This window comes from Callospermophilus lateralis, chromosome 17 (genome assembly GCF_048772815.1).
Source record: "Callospermophilus lateralis isolate mCalLat2 chromosome 17, mCalLat2.hap1, whole genome shotgun sequence".
NCBI lineage: Eukaryota > Metazoa > Chordata > Mammalia > Rodentia > Sciuridae > Callospermophilus > Callospermophilus lateralis.
The window spans coordinates 23,582,808-23,600,946 of NC_135321.1; the positions used below are offsets into that span (position 1 = coordinate 23,582,808).

At 47.2% G+C, this 18,139-nt stretch overlaps 1 protein-coding gene across 1 annotated transcript in view; it reads left to right on the forward strand.

Annotated features, from left to right (window-relative positions):
- The window catches only part of Myo5b (myosin VB), a 194,017-nt gene that overhangs the window by 74,961 nt on the left and 100,917 nt on the right, over positions 1–18,139 (forward strand). Inside the window, exons 10-12 of the mRNA XM_077105607.1 lie at positions 2,907–3,172; positions 11,538–11,619; positions 12,169–12,309. Of these exons, the coding sequence (XP_076961722.1) occupies positions 2,907–3,172; positions 11,538–11,619; positions 12,169–12,309 (489 nt within the window). The remainder of the gene's footprint in view (positions 1–2,906; positions 3,173–11,537; positions 11,620–12,168; positions 12,310–18,139) is intronic.

The following is an 18,139-nucleotide window of genomic DNA, read 5'->3' on the forward strand; positions in this document are numbered from 1 at the left end:
CCACCCACCCCAGTGTGAGGAGGAGGATAAAACACAGCCTCAGCTCCCAGCCTGTGGATTGAGGTCATGACTGTCACCATTCTTGATGTTAGACCCAGAGTGGATCTCGGGAGCATCCCTCTCACCACATGGGGGAGGAAAATCTAAATTTCAGAGAGAACCTGTCCAAGGCCAGAATGACAGTTAATGGCACAGCTGGGACAGGGTCCCCACTGTGTTCTTCCCCCTGTACCACCGCTAGTCTTGCCCTTTGACCTGGGATTACCCTCTGCTTGCAGGCAGCTCCCATTCGTGCTAAGCAAAGCAGGGGTCTGAGTACAAGCTTGAGAAATGCATGTTAAGTGTTTGTAGCCTCTCAGAGATGGCTTATTCCTCAGGTCCATGGGGTGGGCTTCCTGTTGGAAAGGTTGCCTACCCATAAGCAGTGTGCCTTCTGCTTGGTAGTTTTTATTTTTAATTAAAACATGAGAATGTGTTCCATGGTCACCACAGTTACCTTGGAGATCCAACAACATCCAATTACTTGGACACCAGATGCAATTTATTCCTTGAATTTGGCACTATGGGCCCATAAAACTAATCTGTTACCTATAATGCTGACTATTTTTAATGGATTTAGTATCAGTTAATTATGTCTAAGTGTAATGGCATGATGTTAGATCAGTTTCAGTTAGCACCTTTAATCAGCAGTCAGAAGCCGGTGTGTGAGTAGGGCAGCTCACTGCAGGGCGGGTCATCTGTCCCTGGGTGGACAGCAGAATTCCTTAACTGTGGCTCCTCTCCACTGCTGCACTTAGAGCATGCAGCGTCAGGAAGGGGGAGGGCACCTGGGAGCAGGCCTTGGGTCCTTATTTTTGCTGCTGGCAAGCATCTTAAATGTTAGGCACAGCACTGCAGATGGATTCCCTAGCAATTAAGAATTTCTTGGAAATAGGTCAGATGAACAAATTGGACATTTGCCACAGCTAAACTTGTTGCTTGCCAAACAGTCCTCAGGCACTAAACTCCATATGGCTTTATATTGGCAGGGGGAGGCTGTAGGGTAAAAGGCTGCTGGCCCAGGGAAGTGGCAGGACACCCCACTGCTGAGCAAGTATAAGACTATCCACACCAGCCAGCCCACGCCAAGTGGGCACTGTGGCCAGGTGTCTAGGAACCTTGCTGAGCCTCAATTTCCTCATCTGAGTATTAAAGGGGTTGGATCAGGATGGCAGTTCCAAAGTTTCCTGGGAACATAGTTTCTTTGGTAAATAAGCTCTTGGTGTTCACAAGGTACATTTAGAAAACCAGTTCAATTGTATTTAACCTGATGTGGGTAAAGCCAATTAATGCTGTTTGCAATTGTTTCAGAAAAACATGGGTTGTAATGATTTGGGGAGGTTCTTTCTACTGGCATTATATTTTACATTTGTTTTGGGTAGATGGACTTATATATCTGCAGGGGGAAAATGGCCTGAGGATGTGTGTTAAGGGGGAAATGATGATCATTATCCATGTTGATTTTCATTGAACAAGTCCTTCTTTAAATTTTATAAGGTGGCTTCATCAGAAAATGAGTCCTATGTGCAATTTAGGACCATTAGGAGGGGGCATATGGTATTCTAAGGGATTCCCTTCCAGCCTGAGAGTTAAGTTCTCCAGCAGGCTCAATGCTAGGTTTGCAGCTTTCCCAAGCAGAGAGGAACCCAGGACAGGCTTTCCGTTGGGCTCTGTGAGTGGACAGTGGGAATTATCTGAGAGACTTATATATTTTTTGTGACGTGAGACAAGACACAGTGGGGACTTGAGGTATTCAGTGGCTCAGATGCCAGGTGGTGTGTGATTGGTAACTGCTGGAGAAGACTCCACTGAGGCCGTTGGAGACAGCTGGGTAGCTAGTAGGTACATTGGGCAGAGGAGCTCTGAGTGAGCAGGACCCAGGTAAGCAATTGCAACTCTCTAGGGCTCAGCTTTTTATCTATATGGGAAAGAGACTTAAAATGGAGGAATTTCCAGTATCTTTCTAGCTCCAAACTCATGTGATTTTTTATCAGTAAAAGTGTTTCAACTGATATTAGGTCCAAATCTTCCACATCTTCACCATGTTATCTAACTTCTCACATTAACCTTTCCCAGCAGTAAATGCTTTGAGAATATAAGTAGAGTTGAGTTGCATGTGAATTGGTATTACTGTGGCTAAGGCTACAGGGACGGCAGGGAATAAGTACCAGGAGGGACGTCGTCCATTGGGTTTTAGCTGTTTTTTTGCCCAGCATGACAGAACACACCCACTGGCATCTCGTGTAATTTGGAATAAGGGGGTTTAAACTTCCCGTTCTGTGTTCTATCCACCCAGAAGGCTGTCGGTGCTCTGCCATCCTTACCCTTGTATAGAGGAGGAGGAGTGCCTTAAAAGGTCTCTCCAGCCTTAGGAGCCCAAGAGTTATTTTGAACATGCAGCTAGTTTGTGGCACTTGTAAGCAAAGAATTCTGAAGAGCAGGAAGAAAACTGCTTTCCCAGCTGTGGGTTAGCTCTGCACCTGGCCCCCTGCAGATGTAAACTACTGATTGTGCACCTGCTGCCCGATGGCTCCCAACTCTGGGTGGGTCATCCATTCCTGCACTATGAATTCCCTTTCTGCTCCTTTCTCTCAGGCAGTTCCCTCTTCCTGGTTACTCAGCAGCACCTTGGTAGTGGAGGAGGGGACAGGAGGGTGTTTAAGTCCTGATAATTTGGTCTTCAGCCAGTGTGATGATTAGTTTGAGCAACACTATTCTGGCTCTAACTTAGTGGGGGTGTGGTGTATGGGGAGGAGATGGGGTTCTGGGAGGGCTGCAATTGGACTTGTTTTCCTTCTGGGGAGGAGAGAGGATGTGGCTAAGGGACCCAGTCTTTGACAAGTCTCTTCCTCTTGTTCTCTCCCCAGCCCCAGGATGAACACCTGAGCAACTTCTGCCGCCTGCTAGGGGTGGAGCACAACCAGATGGAGCACTGGCTGTGCCATCGCAAGCTGGTCACCACCTCAGAGACCTACGTCAAGACCATGTCCCTGCAGCAGGTCATCAATGCACGCAATGCCCTGGCCAAACACATCTACGCCCAGCTGTTTGGCTGGATTGTGGAGCACATCAACAAGGCCCTGCACACCTCCATCAAGCAGCACTCCTTCATCGGGGTCCTGGACATCTATGGGTAGGCCTGCCACCTTTCCCCCCAGCTTTTGCTCCACCTGCTGGTCACCAGGGTCTTCTTGCTGGTATTTAAGGGCTAGCAAGGGACTTGAGAACTTCCTGATCTCAACTAGGGGAGCTTAAAATATGTGAGCATTTTTGTCTGTCTTGATGAACAGTCACTCCTGGTGTGAGGCCAAGGATGATTAGTGGGTATCAAGATAGAAGGCAGTCCCAAGGAAAAAATGGGCCTCATCAAAACACTAGTAGCAGTCGGACACTGTGGCATATTCCTGTGATCCCAGTGGCTTGGGAGGCTGAGGCAGAGGAGGATCAATAGTTCAAAGCCAGCCTCAGCAACCAGTGAGACCCTGTGTCTAAATAAAACATAAAAATGGGCCGGAGATGTGGCTCAGTGGTTAAGTGCCCCTGGGTTCAGTCCCCAGTACAAACAGAACATTAGTAGCTCCCCTGTTCGGAAATGATACATCTATTTTTACTGCTGGTCAACTGTGGCCCAGAGAGGGACATGAGTGGCCCATCATCATTCTGTAAGTTAGGGTTTTGTGTGTTGGTCATGTTTTATTTCAATCTGCCATTCAGCCTCACTGAGTATGTCAATCAAAGTGATGATTTTAATGGTGTGATTTTGCCCAGTGCTGTTGGGGGATCATCCTGGTGGACTACCTGGCTAATTGAAAGCACTGTTAATTACAGTGCTTTATCCCAAGCGGGGCCAGGCAGCACGAAGTGGTGGAAGGTATGCTTGAGGAGCCGTTGGGGGATTGGCTTTGTGTGTCAGTGATGTCATCAAGTAACTGAACGACACTCTATAGATAAGTCCCTCTCTGGTCTTTAGTTTCTATAGCTTCCAATGAAGTTCTGAGGCACATTATCTGGGGTTCTTTCCAGACTCATCTAGAATTCTTTGAAGTTGTGTGAATGGGGTTGCAACCCTCCTTGCACTTATCTTCTGACCAGCGTCCTGCTCTCTTTAAGCTAATAATAGATGAAATCCTCCTGGATCTGCAAATCCTAGAAGTCATGGCTTCTGTCTTAAAATAGAAGTCCAGACCCATAGAAATGCAGCGTCGTCAGAACAGCGCTGCTCTATCAAAGCACTGCTTAGTGGGCCGAAACTCAGCTGGGACGTGCCTGGTGGTGGGGTTGGAGTCGAGAATCCTCACTTAAAGCAGCTTTTTTTCCCATGCAAAGACGGGCTCTCCCAATTACATTTGATTTTTGCTGTTGATCACTGGGATTCTCATTTTGAACCATGTCACATGTATGGTGGAAGAAGAATGAAACCTGATGTCTGGCCTCGCAGAGTCCTCCGGAATAGGCTGCAGAGTTGTGTGCACTAGCTAAGTAATGCAGGAGGTAGCAGAAGGAACTGTAGAATGGTCCATTTGAAGATTTGGGCACTTAGCAGCTTGAAGCCCAGTGAGGGCACACTTGTTTGCCTAGGCAGGAAAAGCTTTACGCAGAAGGTGAAGTTTGAACTGGAGCCTTGAAGGGGGGAGTCCTGGTAGAATGTGGGAAGTAGGGGAGACACCTTTGGGAATGGAAGAAGCAAGGTTTGAAGAGGAACCTTGAGGCTGACGAGGGGCCTCAGGAGGGAGGTGGGGGCGAGTGGAGAAGGACCCTCGGGAGGGAGGTGGGGGCGAGCGTCCTCTCACAGACCCTCCTGGGTTTCAGCAGAGTGACGGGCAGGCCCCTTCCCCTTCTGGCCAGTGGAGCGCCTGCTTTTTGCTCAGTACTTCTAGTTGCACTTGTGAGAGCACGAAACAGCCTGCATGGTCTAGGAACTTACTATATGGATGTCAGTGATTGATTCTGTTTTATTCTTCTACCTCAAATATTTTCAGGTCATTACATTTCCCAAGACACCTTTAGTGTTACCTTCCCAAGGAAGACCTGAAGAAGCCCAGGCCTCACCGTCTAACCTGATGCCCTTTACCTGCCTGTGCAAGAATCTTAATTTTATTGAAGCTTTGGTTCAGAAAGATTAGTCTGCAAACTCATTAATAGCCTGTAAAAATATTATGACTTTGATTGTAGTGATAGGTAAAATGTTGTGCCCGAGTTCTATTGTATTATGTGTTTTCTTAACAGTGCCTTGAATTTAAATAGACTATTGCTCCCTTCCCAGGAATTCCCAGTGACAGCCTACCCAGTGGTAAGAAGCCTCTGGAAGTTAAGCTCCTTGGCCTGCTGAGTATGCATTTGTCAGCTGGGCTTATGCAAGCTAGGATTTTGTGCTTATTTCTGTTAAATTTTTACAATTGAATTTATTTTCCCTAAGCTCCCATGACTGCCCAAAGAAGAGATTTAGAGACAGATTGCAGGGAGGGTTTGTGGTTTGAAAGGTACAGTTGTCAGTATTTGGGATGACAATCCAGAGGGCCCAGCCTCCTAGTTTTAGTGTCATCTCCTGGACTGTGTGTCTCCCTCATACAGGAGCAGCCTGTGGGCTCCTTGGCGAGTATCCAACAGCTTCTCAGAGCAGATCCCAACACAGGCCACATGCATGCAGCCCCTGATGAGCACTACAGGGAACTTTTCTACACTTACTGTTTCCTTCCAGACATACTATGCTGTTTTCCCTTTTATAAATCCTTGTCCTATCTCAGGAGCTTCCTTTTTTCCTTTTTCTAACTGCATTGTGAAATGATTCATTCTCCTCTTGGAGAAAAGTAATGGCTGTGCATGGGTCTCCATGTCTCAGTGCTGAAGTTGCACCCTACAGGCAGAAGAAAGAGTGAGAGATGAGCTGGGTTAGGGTTAAGCCAGCTGTCTGCCTGGGCCACTGGATGCTAGGAAAGCCCCTCCAAGCTTTCCCTAAGTGCACATGCACTCACTTCTCAGCAGCTTGGTCTGCCAGGAAGTTTTTGCATCCACACGGTTGGCTCCAGGCTCACTCTCCTGGTCAGAGGGCATGTGATGAATGCCCAGGAAATTAAAACCACTTGGCCACAGACGCACAGGTGGATTGAGTCTAGACACACTGTTGATGTTCTCTCAGGTCAGTGACATCATTTTTTAATCTGGGAGATAATATTTGGTGGAAACTTGGGATAAAGCCATGAACTATCCACTGTCATTTCCCTGCTCCAGTTACGGTGTATGTACTGCCTTACTTTGGACTTGAGACACCTTCCAGAGATCCACTGAATTTGTCTTGTTTTCTTTAATGTGATGATGACTTGCTACCGTACCCGTTGCCCTGTGTACCCTCCTCCCTCCTATTTCAAGCTAATTCCAGTCGCTGGGCTTTCCCAATACCTGTGGGAAATGATGCTCTCTAAGGAGCGTCTCATTCTCTGTGGCATCAGGAAACTCCAGCACTGTTTTTATTTAATTCTCAATGCTGGGCATTGAACCCAGGAGTGCTCTGCCACTGAGCTATACCCCCAGCTCTTTTTATTTTGAGGCAGTCTTGCTAGGTTGCTAAGCTGCCTCTGCAGGATGATGGTGAACCCTCTGCTCACAGGCCCTCCTGGGCCACCCAGACACCCAGCATCCTGGTGTAAGGACTGCTTGCCTTCATGATGTTCCTCTGTCCCAGCTCCAAAAGTGCAAAGCAAGCAATACCCAGAGCACTTCAGCAAACCCAAGTCAAGCTGTTCCCCTTAACGAAGGGTCTGTGCAGCTTGCCTTGGGATATTTCTTTCCAGGCAGGGGATGGAGATTAATAGAAGAGAGCCTGGCAGCTTTTGGCTGGGGCTTGCTTTTCAGGTTGCATAAACCTGTTTGCCTCTATGGGCCTGATTAGTTGTAACCTTTTCTTTCTCTTGCCTTCTTGGGGCAATGAGAAATGCATATCTGTGTTTTGGGGAGAACACACATTGGTCTTTGACTTCAGCCTTCAAAATGCCAAGGTAGTGGGGGCTCTGGCTATGGCCAGCCGGTCTTGCTGAGAACAATTGCCTGGGAGACCTCTGGAGCAACGCAGGATGTGATAGATTCACGTGTCCTGCAGAGAAATAGTGGGAAGAGGTTGGGAGAAGGAAGCAGGGAAGTGTAGGCTCTAGGAATTGGGAAATGTATTTTGCTGTGACTTTATATCCTTCTGTGATATGTGTTATTTTATCATGTACTTCGCAATGCAAAAGTAATATCCAACTTCTTTTTTTTTTTTTTGGATTGGGGATTGAACCCAGGGTCAATTAACCACTGAGTCATATTCCAAGCCTTTTGTTTTTTGAGACAGGTCTCCCTAAGTACTTAGGACCTCAGTAAGTTGCCTCAGCCTCCCAAGTTGCCGGGATTACAGGTGTGAGCCACAATATCCACACAGCTTATTTAGTGCTTTTTAATATCTTTAAAAATATAATTGTAAACAAACATAAAATTTACTATCTTAAACATTTTTTAATTGTATAGTTCAGTACTATTAAGTTTATTCACATTGTTGGGGAAGTTCCCCATAATTTTTGTTTTGCTCAACTGAAGCTCTACACCCTTTCTCCCTTTCTCAGTCCTCTGGCAGCCATCATTATCGTCTGTTTGACTATTTTGGATATCGCATGTGAGATTACCTTGTATTTTTCTTAGTGATTGGTTTCACTTAGCACAGTGTCCTCCAGGTTCATCCATGTTGTAGCATGTGATAGGCTTTATTTTTAAAGGCTGATTTCCCATTTTTGGTAACAGTTTGTGTATTCATTCTTTCACTGATGGACATTTGGATTGTTCACATCTCTAAGCTTTTGTAAATAATGCTGTAGGGAATCTGGGTGTGCAAAAATCTCATCAGGGTCCTGATTTAATTCTGCTGGATATGTACTTACAAGTTGGATTGCTGAGTTACATGGCAATTCTGCTTTTAATAATTTGAGCCATTTCCATATTGCTTTCCATAATGATTCCACCATTTAACATACCCAACTGTACAGAAGGATTTCACAATATCAGTTGAAAAGTCAACAATCCTCACCAGCACCAGTTATTTTCTGGATTTCTTTGCCTAGTAGTCACCCTAATGGGGTGAGGTAGTATGCAACGATGGTTTGATTTGCCTTTTTTCTAGTGAGTAATGATGTTAGTTATCTTGTACCTCTTGGCTATTTGTATATCTAATATGAAGAACTATCTACTCAAGTTATTTTGCCCATTTTCAAAATTAGGTGGTTCTTGTTGAGTATTATGAGTTTTCTTCATATTCTGGATGTCAGCCTGTTACTGAAAAAAGACTTGTAAATATTTTCCATAGATTGACTAATGATGTATTGTAAGTAAATTGCTTAGATTCACTGGTCTTCATTTTGATGGAAGAAAATATTCTTTCTTTGGTTTGCATTGTTTTCTTGGTTCTACTGTCCAAAACAAAGTTATATATAATTTTATAGGCCCAGTATAGTTTTTCAGAAAAGGGTCACCTAGCTTCTCCCTGGTCAGCATGAAAAAGTGTCAAAGGAACTACAGGGGAAGAAGTTCAGTGACCGTCTTTGCCCTCTAACCCATGGACAGTGGCCGAGAAGCTCTCTGGGATTTTCTTTTTCAGGGTGGACATCATGGCTGATCCTAGTGTTATTTGAAACTATGGGATTCACCCAGGACACTGTCAGCCGTAGAGGGGAGCCTTACAACTCAAAGTGCTGCAAAACAAGCTCAACCTTCCGAGTCTCTCTGAGGCAGCCAACCCTTTGGAATGCGGCCCTCCTTCATGCTTCAGATTAAGTCCATTTTCTTGTCCATGCCAGCAACTCCTCCCACAACCTCGATTGCCTCTAAAAGCCTAAAGCAAGTAAAGTTTAGACTCTATCAAGAGGTTCTCATAGGCTGGCTTCCTATCTTCCCAGTTGCTTTTTCCAGCAAGAATCATGACTTGCTGTTCTTTGCAGGTCTCAGTTCTTGGAACAGTTGGCTGGGAGAGGATGACCAGAGCGTAGGCATTTTCCTCCCCCACTTCAGAGCTCCAGGAATGAAGAGGGGCCAAGAATTAGAAGCACGTGGCAAATGGGGCAGATGGAGGTCCTTGAGAAGACCAATTGTTCTTGGCCTTGGTTGTGAGTGGTCCCTTGAACTGTGTTCTTTCTGTCCCTTGTGGGGAGGGGACATATGGGCACAGAAAGAAGTACATGGGTAGAATTCAAGTCCTCCTGTTTGAAGGTGCAACCAACAGCCCAAGTTTGAGGAAAGCTCGCTAATATCCTGCAAGGTCCCCTGTGAGGATTATGATCTTCTGGATGGAAAGGAACCTTGCAGGGATGTTTGGATCACCTCTCTGGTCCCAGTACACCGTGGTCCAGTTCTTACCGGCTAGTCTAGAGTCAATTTCCCTGTCGTTTTTCCTGCATGACTTTTATCCTTTGGTGAAAGTCCTCCCCTGTGAATCCTGTGTTCCGTGTGTTTACATTCTACCAAAGGCAAAATGGTAGGGAGTGCTCTTTGGAACCTGGATAGGCTGAGCTTTGAGACCCTGGTTCCTTTGCCCTGCGCTCTTCTGCCCCACCCAGAAGCTTCATGCTGTCTCACTGCTGTCTGCCCAGGTTCTGGAGCTGGGGATTCATGGAGGGGAATAATTAACTCCGGGTGGCTAGTCAACATCTTTACTGCACTTTGCAACAGTGACGGTGTCATTTTTAGAGGTATTTGTGGCCTTGGCTACACTGAAAATTGCAGTAGAATAAGAAGGAAATTGTTGACTTTTCAACTGATATTGTAAAGATAGAAAGAAATGAAAGCAGGGTGATCCTTGTCCCTCCAGCAGTGTAGACGCCACATCCTGGTCTTATTTTATGTTTTGAACTTCCCTCACCCACGGGTTCTGATCTATATATTCTCCACATTGATCTTACAAGGGAAATCCAATTTCTCTAGTACATAAATTTCCTTATGACGTTTTAATGCTGTGAACTATAAATTGGTCCATTGTGATTATTTTAAAAAGTCATCTGTGGATGGGAAGGATTACTCCAAATACAATTTCATGGCAGAGAGGAAGTTGCCCCGTCTCCCTCACTGGGGCTTTCTGAGCTCGGTCCTCTGAGTCATGTTCCAAGCTCCCTGAGCCCCTCATCCATCTCTGGCCCGGCGGCATTGCAGCAATTACGCTAGATGGCGGAGGAATTGTTACCAGATAATCTTAGAAATAGCAATATTATGAGCTAATTTCAGCCATCTCAAATTAATGAGAATGTTCTTCATGGAGTACAACCAATGTAAACCTTAAAAAAAAAAAAAAAAAGATTTAAATATTGCCCATTTATCTGTGGAGCTCAGGAGGAGCTCTGCCAGCACCCCCGTTGCCGCTATTGGGCCAATTGCTGGGGTGGCTTTTTTTTTTTCTTCATCTTTGGGTTTTATTAAATCTCCTCTGGTCCCGACTATCATTAGTAGTCTTTCTTGGGAAGGTGGGGAGGAGGGAATGAGGTTCTAAATGACATAATCCAGTCTGTAGGACTATCCCGTGGGCTGGGAGGGCCACACTCCAGGATAATGACTGAGCGACGCGGCACTTTTCTGCCTGCTCTGGATCACACAGGCGTGGCCTCCTTCATCCTAGCATGGACTTGCATCTTTGATCTTGTTTTATTAACCTAGAATTATTTCTCCCACACAGGCATGGCCAAAGGCTGTACTTTAATGCAGTTGTCTCCAAACAGTTGACTTCTTTGATCTCGAGATGATTTCCTGCTTATCCGGGTCTTATACCTTAGTGAGGAGGTGGGCGTGGGAAGCCTAAAGCTTTGTAGGCACTGACCCAGGCCTGTTGGGTGATGCTTCTATTTTTGGTGGTCCCTCTGTATAGATTGCCATCTGCCCGCCACCATCATCACTCACCTCATCTGGGGAAGCATGAACATTTCTGTTTGAAAGTAGTACTAGGGGAAGACACTGTCTTAAGGGGCCTCTGTGACACATAACATTGAGAGAATTTGATATTGAGGAATGGGGAGGGGTGGAGACATAATGCCGTAGGCTGCATGGGCCTGTGCCTCAGGCCCCTATTGGTGGTATCACGGTCTGTCCCTTCCACAGTGTCTCAAAAACCTCCCCTTCTGGGAACTTTTCCTTGTCCTCAGCTCCTCTGTTTTTTTTTTTTTTTTTTTTTTTTTTTTTTGAGGGGGATGGGGGATGCTAGGAATCAAACTCAGTTTTATGTCTGCTTTCCCTAAATTTTCCCACTATCAGTATTTTTCTAGTTATGGAAATAGCTGTCTGTTCTTGTTTCCCTAATTTATGGAGGTTCTCTGTAGTGCTGTTGTCTCTAACAGTGGCCTCTGAGCCTTGGAGCAGAAATGGGAATTCAGTGCTGGCCTTAGGGCTGAACTGGCGTGGTATAGATGGTGAGGGTAATCTTGTTGAATTCTTGGTGAATTTTTTTTTTTCATAAACGGAGGTGTCTTTTTCCTTTGTATTTACCACTTTCTCTTCTGCAGGTTTGAAACTTTTGAGGTTAACAGCTTCGAGCAGTTTTGTATCAACTATGCCAATGAGAAACTCCAGCAGCAGTTCAACTCTGTAAGTGGGGTTCAATAGCAGGGGGCCAGGGCTGGGGATGGCAGAAGCCTGGCTGTCATCCTGGAGCAAAACCCAAATCACTTCTCTTCCATCTGAGGTCAGTGGGTCCCAGCAGTGCCCTGATCTCCTCTTGGTTTCCTGGAGGAGCCCCCAGCTTTCCAAAGTGGCTGTGCACTCCTGCAGGGTGGAGGTGACTTGGGAAGCTTTTGGCAGTTCATGTTTGTCTCCTTAGCTTTGATTCCCACTCCTCTGATCCTGGGCTTCTAGAGCATTTAAGAAAATGCAGGCTAGGTATGGGTGACTTCTTGTGATTGGTTGGGTAGCGACCCAACTGATCATTTAACTATCCTACAGTAGATGTCACATTTCTCTGTGGGAAATCATCGAACTTTTCTGTTTCACATTCATGACTGTGACTTAGTGCCCCAACCTTTTCTGGCAGTTTCCTGCCATTTTCTAGGAACCAGAACTCACCTGAGTGTTTAGGGAAGACTCGTGTCAAGGTGTGTCTTCATTTCGCTCACCTTGACCTTTTACTTCTTGGCCTAGCATGTGTTCAAACTGGAGCAAGAAGAATACATGAAGGAGCAGATCCCTTGGACCTTGATTGACTTTTATGATAACCAACCTTGCATCGACCTCATAGAGGCTAAGTTGGGTATCTTGGACCTCTTGGATGAAGAATGTAAGGTAAAACTGATGCGCTGTCATCGAACTGGCTCAATTCTAGAATTGAGGCATGGGGCAGAGGACAGTTGTGTGGGATAAGGGAGCATGTGAGATCTTAACACTGTACTGTAATGGGTGATTATCTGGTCTTCGTGTTCTAGAAAAAGCCTTGGTATCCATTCTTCATGTTAGAAGGTAACACACTGTGACTAGTGGGTGTCACCGCCATGGTAAACAGAGTAGGTGGTAGAGAATAGTGTGATGTGGTAGTATGGATTTGGTGCCTCAGATGTCCTAGATGCCAAGGGATTAAAAAAAAAAAACAACTCCAAATCTAGACAGGTATGCCCAAAGAGTGAGGACATAAAAGCCAGGATCATCTTTAAGGTATTACATGGCTTGTGAGTGATAGCTTTGCGTGGTGTGGTATCAGGTGAGATCCTTAGATAGCCCCATGTAATTAAGTTTACTCTGTCCAGTGTCGGGGGGAGAGTTGTCACTAGCAGGTGGAGCACCTGGCAACCTTGGGGACAGAGTAAGGTGATCTGACTTTTATCACTTGCTTGATTTCTTTGGCTTCTAGTTCCTGCTTTGAATCGATGGGGGTTGGATTTGATGATCTGAGTTTCTTCCAGTTTTGTGCTTGATTGATAAGGAGATAAATACATACTCCTCCTCCCAGTGGTGAAAACTAATTGAAAAATGTGGAAGCCACGTGGGGCTTGGATGGAATGGGAAGAACCCCACTGCTTGGACTTTATGGTCCTTGACATCTTTACCATGAAGGAAGGAGTGTAGCTCAGTAATTGGAGGAGGAGCTGACCTTCCAGAAGAGCGCTCCTCCTTTCCTCACCTTTGAAATTGAAAGATGAACAAAATGGTAGAAGACGGTGTGAAGACATACTGACCCCGACAGCTGGCACATTCTTATCCCCTATCGTTTTCCAGCATCTCTTTGGAGATGTGTGCTCTATTGTCAGTGTCAAAGCAGGGATCATTTCTCAGTATGTCAGGTGTTTGGGCTCGCCCAACCTGAGAGTTGTGATTAAGGTGAAACAATTGTCCCTGGATTGAGTGGCACTGACTAAATAGCTGGAGTCACAGCTCAGTCACGACTCCCTCCTGCTGTGGATGCTCACTGACTTTCCTGGTTCAGTGTCTCCTGCCAACAGCCCTCTTCCTAAGCTCAGCCAGGAGCATGCTCCCTTCCTCAGTCTCTCTGGAGATTGCTGTCAGTGGCCATCTCCTCCAGCTCCACACCTCCAACCCAAAGGCATCCCCAAGTCCTGTGTCCAGTCCAGGCCTCTGGGGGTACTGGGCCAAGGTAGCTCTTCAGCCTTGCTGTAGGCCAATTCCAGCTCTTGACTCTCCTCCCTTATGGTGAAAGTGAAAGTTGTGCACAACTGAGGGCACATGGGTAGGCAGTTACGCCTATACAGGTCGACCTGGTTCTGTGATGAAGAGTTTAATAAAGCAGGCCCCAGGGCATGGCCTCCCCCTTTACTCACAGTCTCTCACCAAAATCAGGGTTCAGGATGGCCTGTTCTGCAACTTTAGCAGCTGCCTAAAGATTTACCCTGCCCCTACTGCAAGCTAGTGGGTTGCTTTGGTTTATCCTTTGAAGATCTGACGGGAGTGTTAAGCCAGGGCAGTGGGAACACTGTCCCCAATGCACAGGTGTGGTGTCAGATGGACAGAAACCTCAGACTGCTGTCCAAAGGTGGGACACAAGCCCCTGGAAAGGCTGGAAACAGCGGCTTCTGGGAGTGGTGTGAGCAGGCAGCAGTTGGTGGGAACAGCAGTGGTTCAGGAAAATAGGCCCACAGTCCAAGCCGTGTACAGCACCCAGACCACTGCACTGCAGCACGGGATATGTCCAAAGGGCACCCACACCCTCCTATCTTGTTTCCTTTCTGCATACATGCCACCTGGGGCATCATTTTGGGAAAGGAAAATAAGCCTGTATTTCAAATTCTTGCCACTGTTTTTCATCAAACACCAAAATATTTTGCACAGCTACTAGGTGTCTCATTGGGAGGGAAAAGCTCATGGGAGAGGAGGGAAGGGATCTTAGGGAAGAGTGATGGGATCATAGGGCCTTGGGAGGCCCTAGGCTCCAGTGAGCCAGGGGACTAGGAAGTCTGCATGCAGGGCCAGCATTTGGAGTCTGGGTCCTACAGCAAGTGAGAGGAGTCTGGACCATAGTCCAAGGAGAGCAGAGTCACAGCTGAACAGCATTTAAGGGCAGGGATGGGGTGCCCGGCCCTGAGCTCTGCAGCCACTGCGATCTACCTGAGGCTGCTTGGAAGGTTTGCAGAAAGCCTATGTTTCATCCTCATGGAGCTGGTGGGAGCTTGGAGTGTCAGGATGCTGGATAGAGTACTGTGGATGTGGCACATTTAACCTCACTGGTGACCACGGTCACCGGTGTTGCTAGAGAGACGAGATGAACACCAAATAAAGGAAAGACAAAAGCCCATGATGAGGGAACTTTTTGTACCAGATTTAATTGCTCTGGGAATTCTGGATGATGGAGAATAATCTGATGCAGCTTCTAGTAACAGGTGGCTTTAAAGCCAGCAGATGTTATTGTATTTGTCAAAACTCACGCAGTTGAACCCTTTAGAAGCAAGCATTTTCCTGTTTGAAAACTGTACTGTATTAAGTGACTTTTAAAAGGCGGTGATGGGCCTGCTGGGCCCTTCCGGAAGTGCCATGGCTGTAAGCCTAAGCAGGTGAGGATTTCCCGTGGAATTGGTCACAGCTGGGCAACTCGGCTTCCCTCGGGACTGATCCTGTTTGAGAGTCACCTCAGACATGTCCCTTTCTTCCTCCTAAGATTCTCTGCAGAATGAGAATGAGGTCACACTTAAAGAATTGAGTTCTCTGACCCCGGGTGACAGCACTAAGCCAAGTGAGGGTTGGACTGGTGGTGTGAAGCCACCCGCGTAAAAATCACTCTGGAGGAGATGAGCAGGGGCCAGGCCTGAGCTGGGGCTTCAGTGGACACGAGCTGGCTGCAGACTTAAAGGGGCAGCTCACAGGGTTCTCCCCAGGCCTGTGACATGTGACATGTGCCAGGACCTGCAGGGAGGCATGGGGCCCGGAAAAAAACCCCGGCGTCTTCAGCTCAGCAAGGACACCTTGAGCAAGTCGCAAACCACAGCTGTCCCTCAGTTGTCCAAGGGGGGGCAGAAAGTGGGTGTGTGTTCACAGGAAATGCTCATTTCCAAGCTGCTCTGAGCACAACTCATCTGCACCAATGGGATGCACTTTAAGGCTGCCTCGAGGTCCTCTCCTAAATGGATTCAGGCTGGGTGTTTCCTGCCCCCAGTGTCCTGTCCATTGTCTCCTCCCTCTACGGGGGACAAGCTAGTGTGTCCTGTTAGGATATGAGAGTTTAGTGCTTGCTTCCTCATGGGTGACATATTTGCATTTTAGCAGGAATTTTCTGGAAATATCTGAAGCTCTGGGAGCAATGGTGATGAGTAAAAGTGCAGATTGCTGCCGCAGGCCAGAGAGGTGTGTGTTGGGGGGGGGGGGCAAAAGCAGATCCAATAGAGGAGGCAGGCTCTTCCCGCTCTGCCCTGTGAGACGAGGATTCTTCCATTTCACCGAGCCTAGTCCAGCCCCGCCTGAAGAAGCTATTGTACCATTTTTATGACTCCACAGTGACATCAGGCCAAAGGCAGTGGGGCCACTGCACTGCCTTCTGTTTGCTCATCCAGGGACAGCTTGCTGTCAAGGGCATTTACTCTGTCCAGATCCAGGGTTCAGGGTTTCTCAATGACCCCAGAGCTCCCCTAAGTGAAGATGGAGGAGGAGCCTGGGGCAAGGAGGCAGAAGATGTGAACTTCCTGGGAGGAGAGGGCTTTGACGAACTTGGCAGTAAAAAAGCCACCTCCAGTGTCTTGGAATGAGCCGTCCCAAGGGATTTGTCAGAGGCCAACCTTCAGTAATTGAAGGTGAGGATGTGAAGATGGAGGCTTTGACCTCCTTCCTAGAGGCCTGGCTGTGAGGAGCTGGAGGCAGAGGTGGGTGGGATGCTGGCCTGCAGGGCAGGAGGGAGGGGAGGCTATGGATGCAGATGTGCTTCTGGATGTTTGAGCAGGAGATTGGGATTTCCTGCTCGACAACCTCCATTTCCCCGAGAAGAAGGAAACGGGGAATGTGCCTAGAGGAGGTGGGTCAGAAACTGCGGAGGATGGAAAAAGCAGGCACGGGAATATCTGAGTGCACAGGTGTTTGCCGAGGTCAAGGGCTGTGAATGAGATTGAGGGGTCATCAAGGTCATCTCCCTGCTGGGATGTGGGAGCAGCATCTTGATCCCCAGAAGTGAGTCTCAGAGTGAAGCCTGGTCCTAGCTTTTGGCAGCAGTGTTGGTGAAGAGAGGGTGAGTTGATGTGTGGCTTGTTGCAGCCTCGGGGTGAGGAGTTGGAGTTGAGGGATGCTTGAGCTCTCTGCATTTGGTGCTCTGCGGAGCATGGGGTGGGGTGCAGCATTGGGAGGCTGCCTGCAGGGTGCAGAGGAGGGAGTCACCTCCTCCTCAGAGAGTTATTAGAACTGCAGAGTCCTGGACCCAGCTGGGCTTCTGTGATGGCCAGGAGGGAGCAGAAATGCTCCTCAAAGAGCCTTGAGGATCCAGAGGTCCTGTGATGCAGTGGTGAGATGAGAGGTCAGCAGGAGTAGGAGGTGCCAGGAAATGAGAAAGTGGTGGGGGAGGCAGTCATTGGTGGCAGTAGCCCAGGAGGATAGGGATATAAAACAGATGAATAATGGGCTATGACCAGGTCCTCAGCACTTATCTGCTACCTGTTGGGGAAGGTGGTGGCCCCAGGTGATATGATAGAATAGTTTCTGCTCAAGGTTCCATTGAGGGGGGGTGGAAATGATCCTTGGCCATAGGATATGGTCAAATGCTACTGGTGGAAGAAGAGTTTAGGGAACCCAAGGGCTTTCATCCCCAACCCTGTTTTGTTTTTGTTTTTTTCCTATTTTAATAGCAAAGAGTAAACTTGGTTTGTTTTGTAAACGGCCTTGTTGAGAGATACCTCATATCATGCCACACAGTTTATCCGTTTAAAGTGTACAGTTCAGTGGTTTTTGGTTTATTCACAGAGCTGTGCAACCATCACTTCCACAGTCAATGTCAGGGTATCTTCATTACCCCAGAAAGAAACCATTAGCAGCCATTGCCCACGTTGTCTCCTTGAATTTGCCTGTTTGGGGTATTTCATATAAATGGGACCTTCACTTTTTTGTGTGTGTGTTTGTGTGCACGCACGCTCGTGCGCTTGCTCTTGGGATTAAACCCAGGGCCTTGTGCATGTGAGGCAAGCACTCTACCAACTGAGCTATATCCCCAGCCACCTTCACTTTTTGATGTGGCCAGCACCATACTGGGCAGAGTTTAGACCTGAGGACAGCTGGTCCAGGGTTCTCTCCACACTTTGAGAGTCAAAAAGCTGGTATGAGGTCGTGTGCGGATTTCTTTCTAAATGACTTGATGCAGCTGCAAATTCCAGAGCTTCTGATAGCCGTAATCCACATTGGTCAAAATGCAAGATTCTCTTTTTCCTATGGCTGATTAAAATCTACTTTCATGGAAAGAATCCTGGAGACTAGTGCCGCCTTCCACTCAAACCTGCCTTCCTGACTGCCTTGAACTCTATTGTTAGGCTGAAAAGCAGAGTGGCAAAAAAACCACATGCCCCACAGCCAGCCCATCCTGGCTTGGGGCTTCTCAGCTGAGTGACCTTGGGCTAATTACTTAACCTCTCAGCCTCAGTTTACCCCTAAAGTATGTGTATATATAATGTAAGGATTCAATGCATTGATGAATCCAAAATGT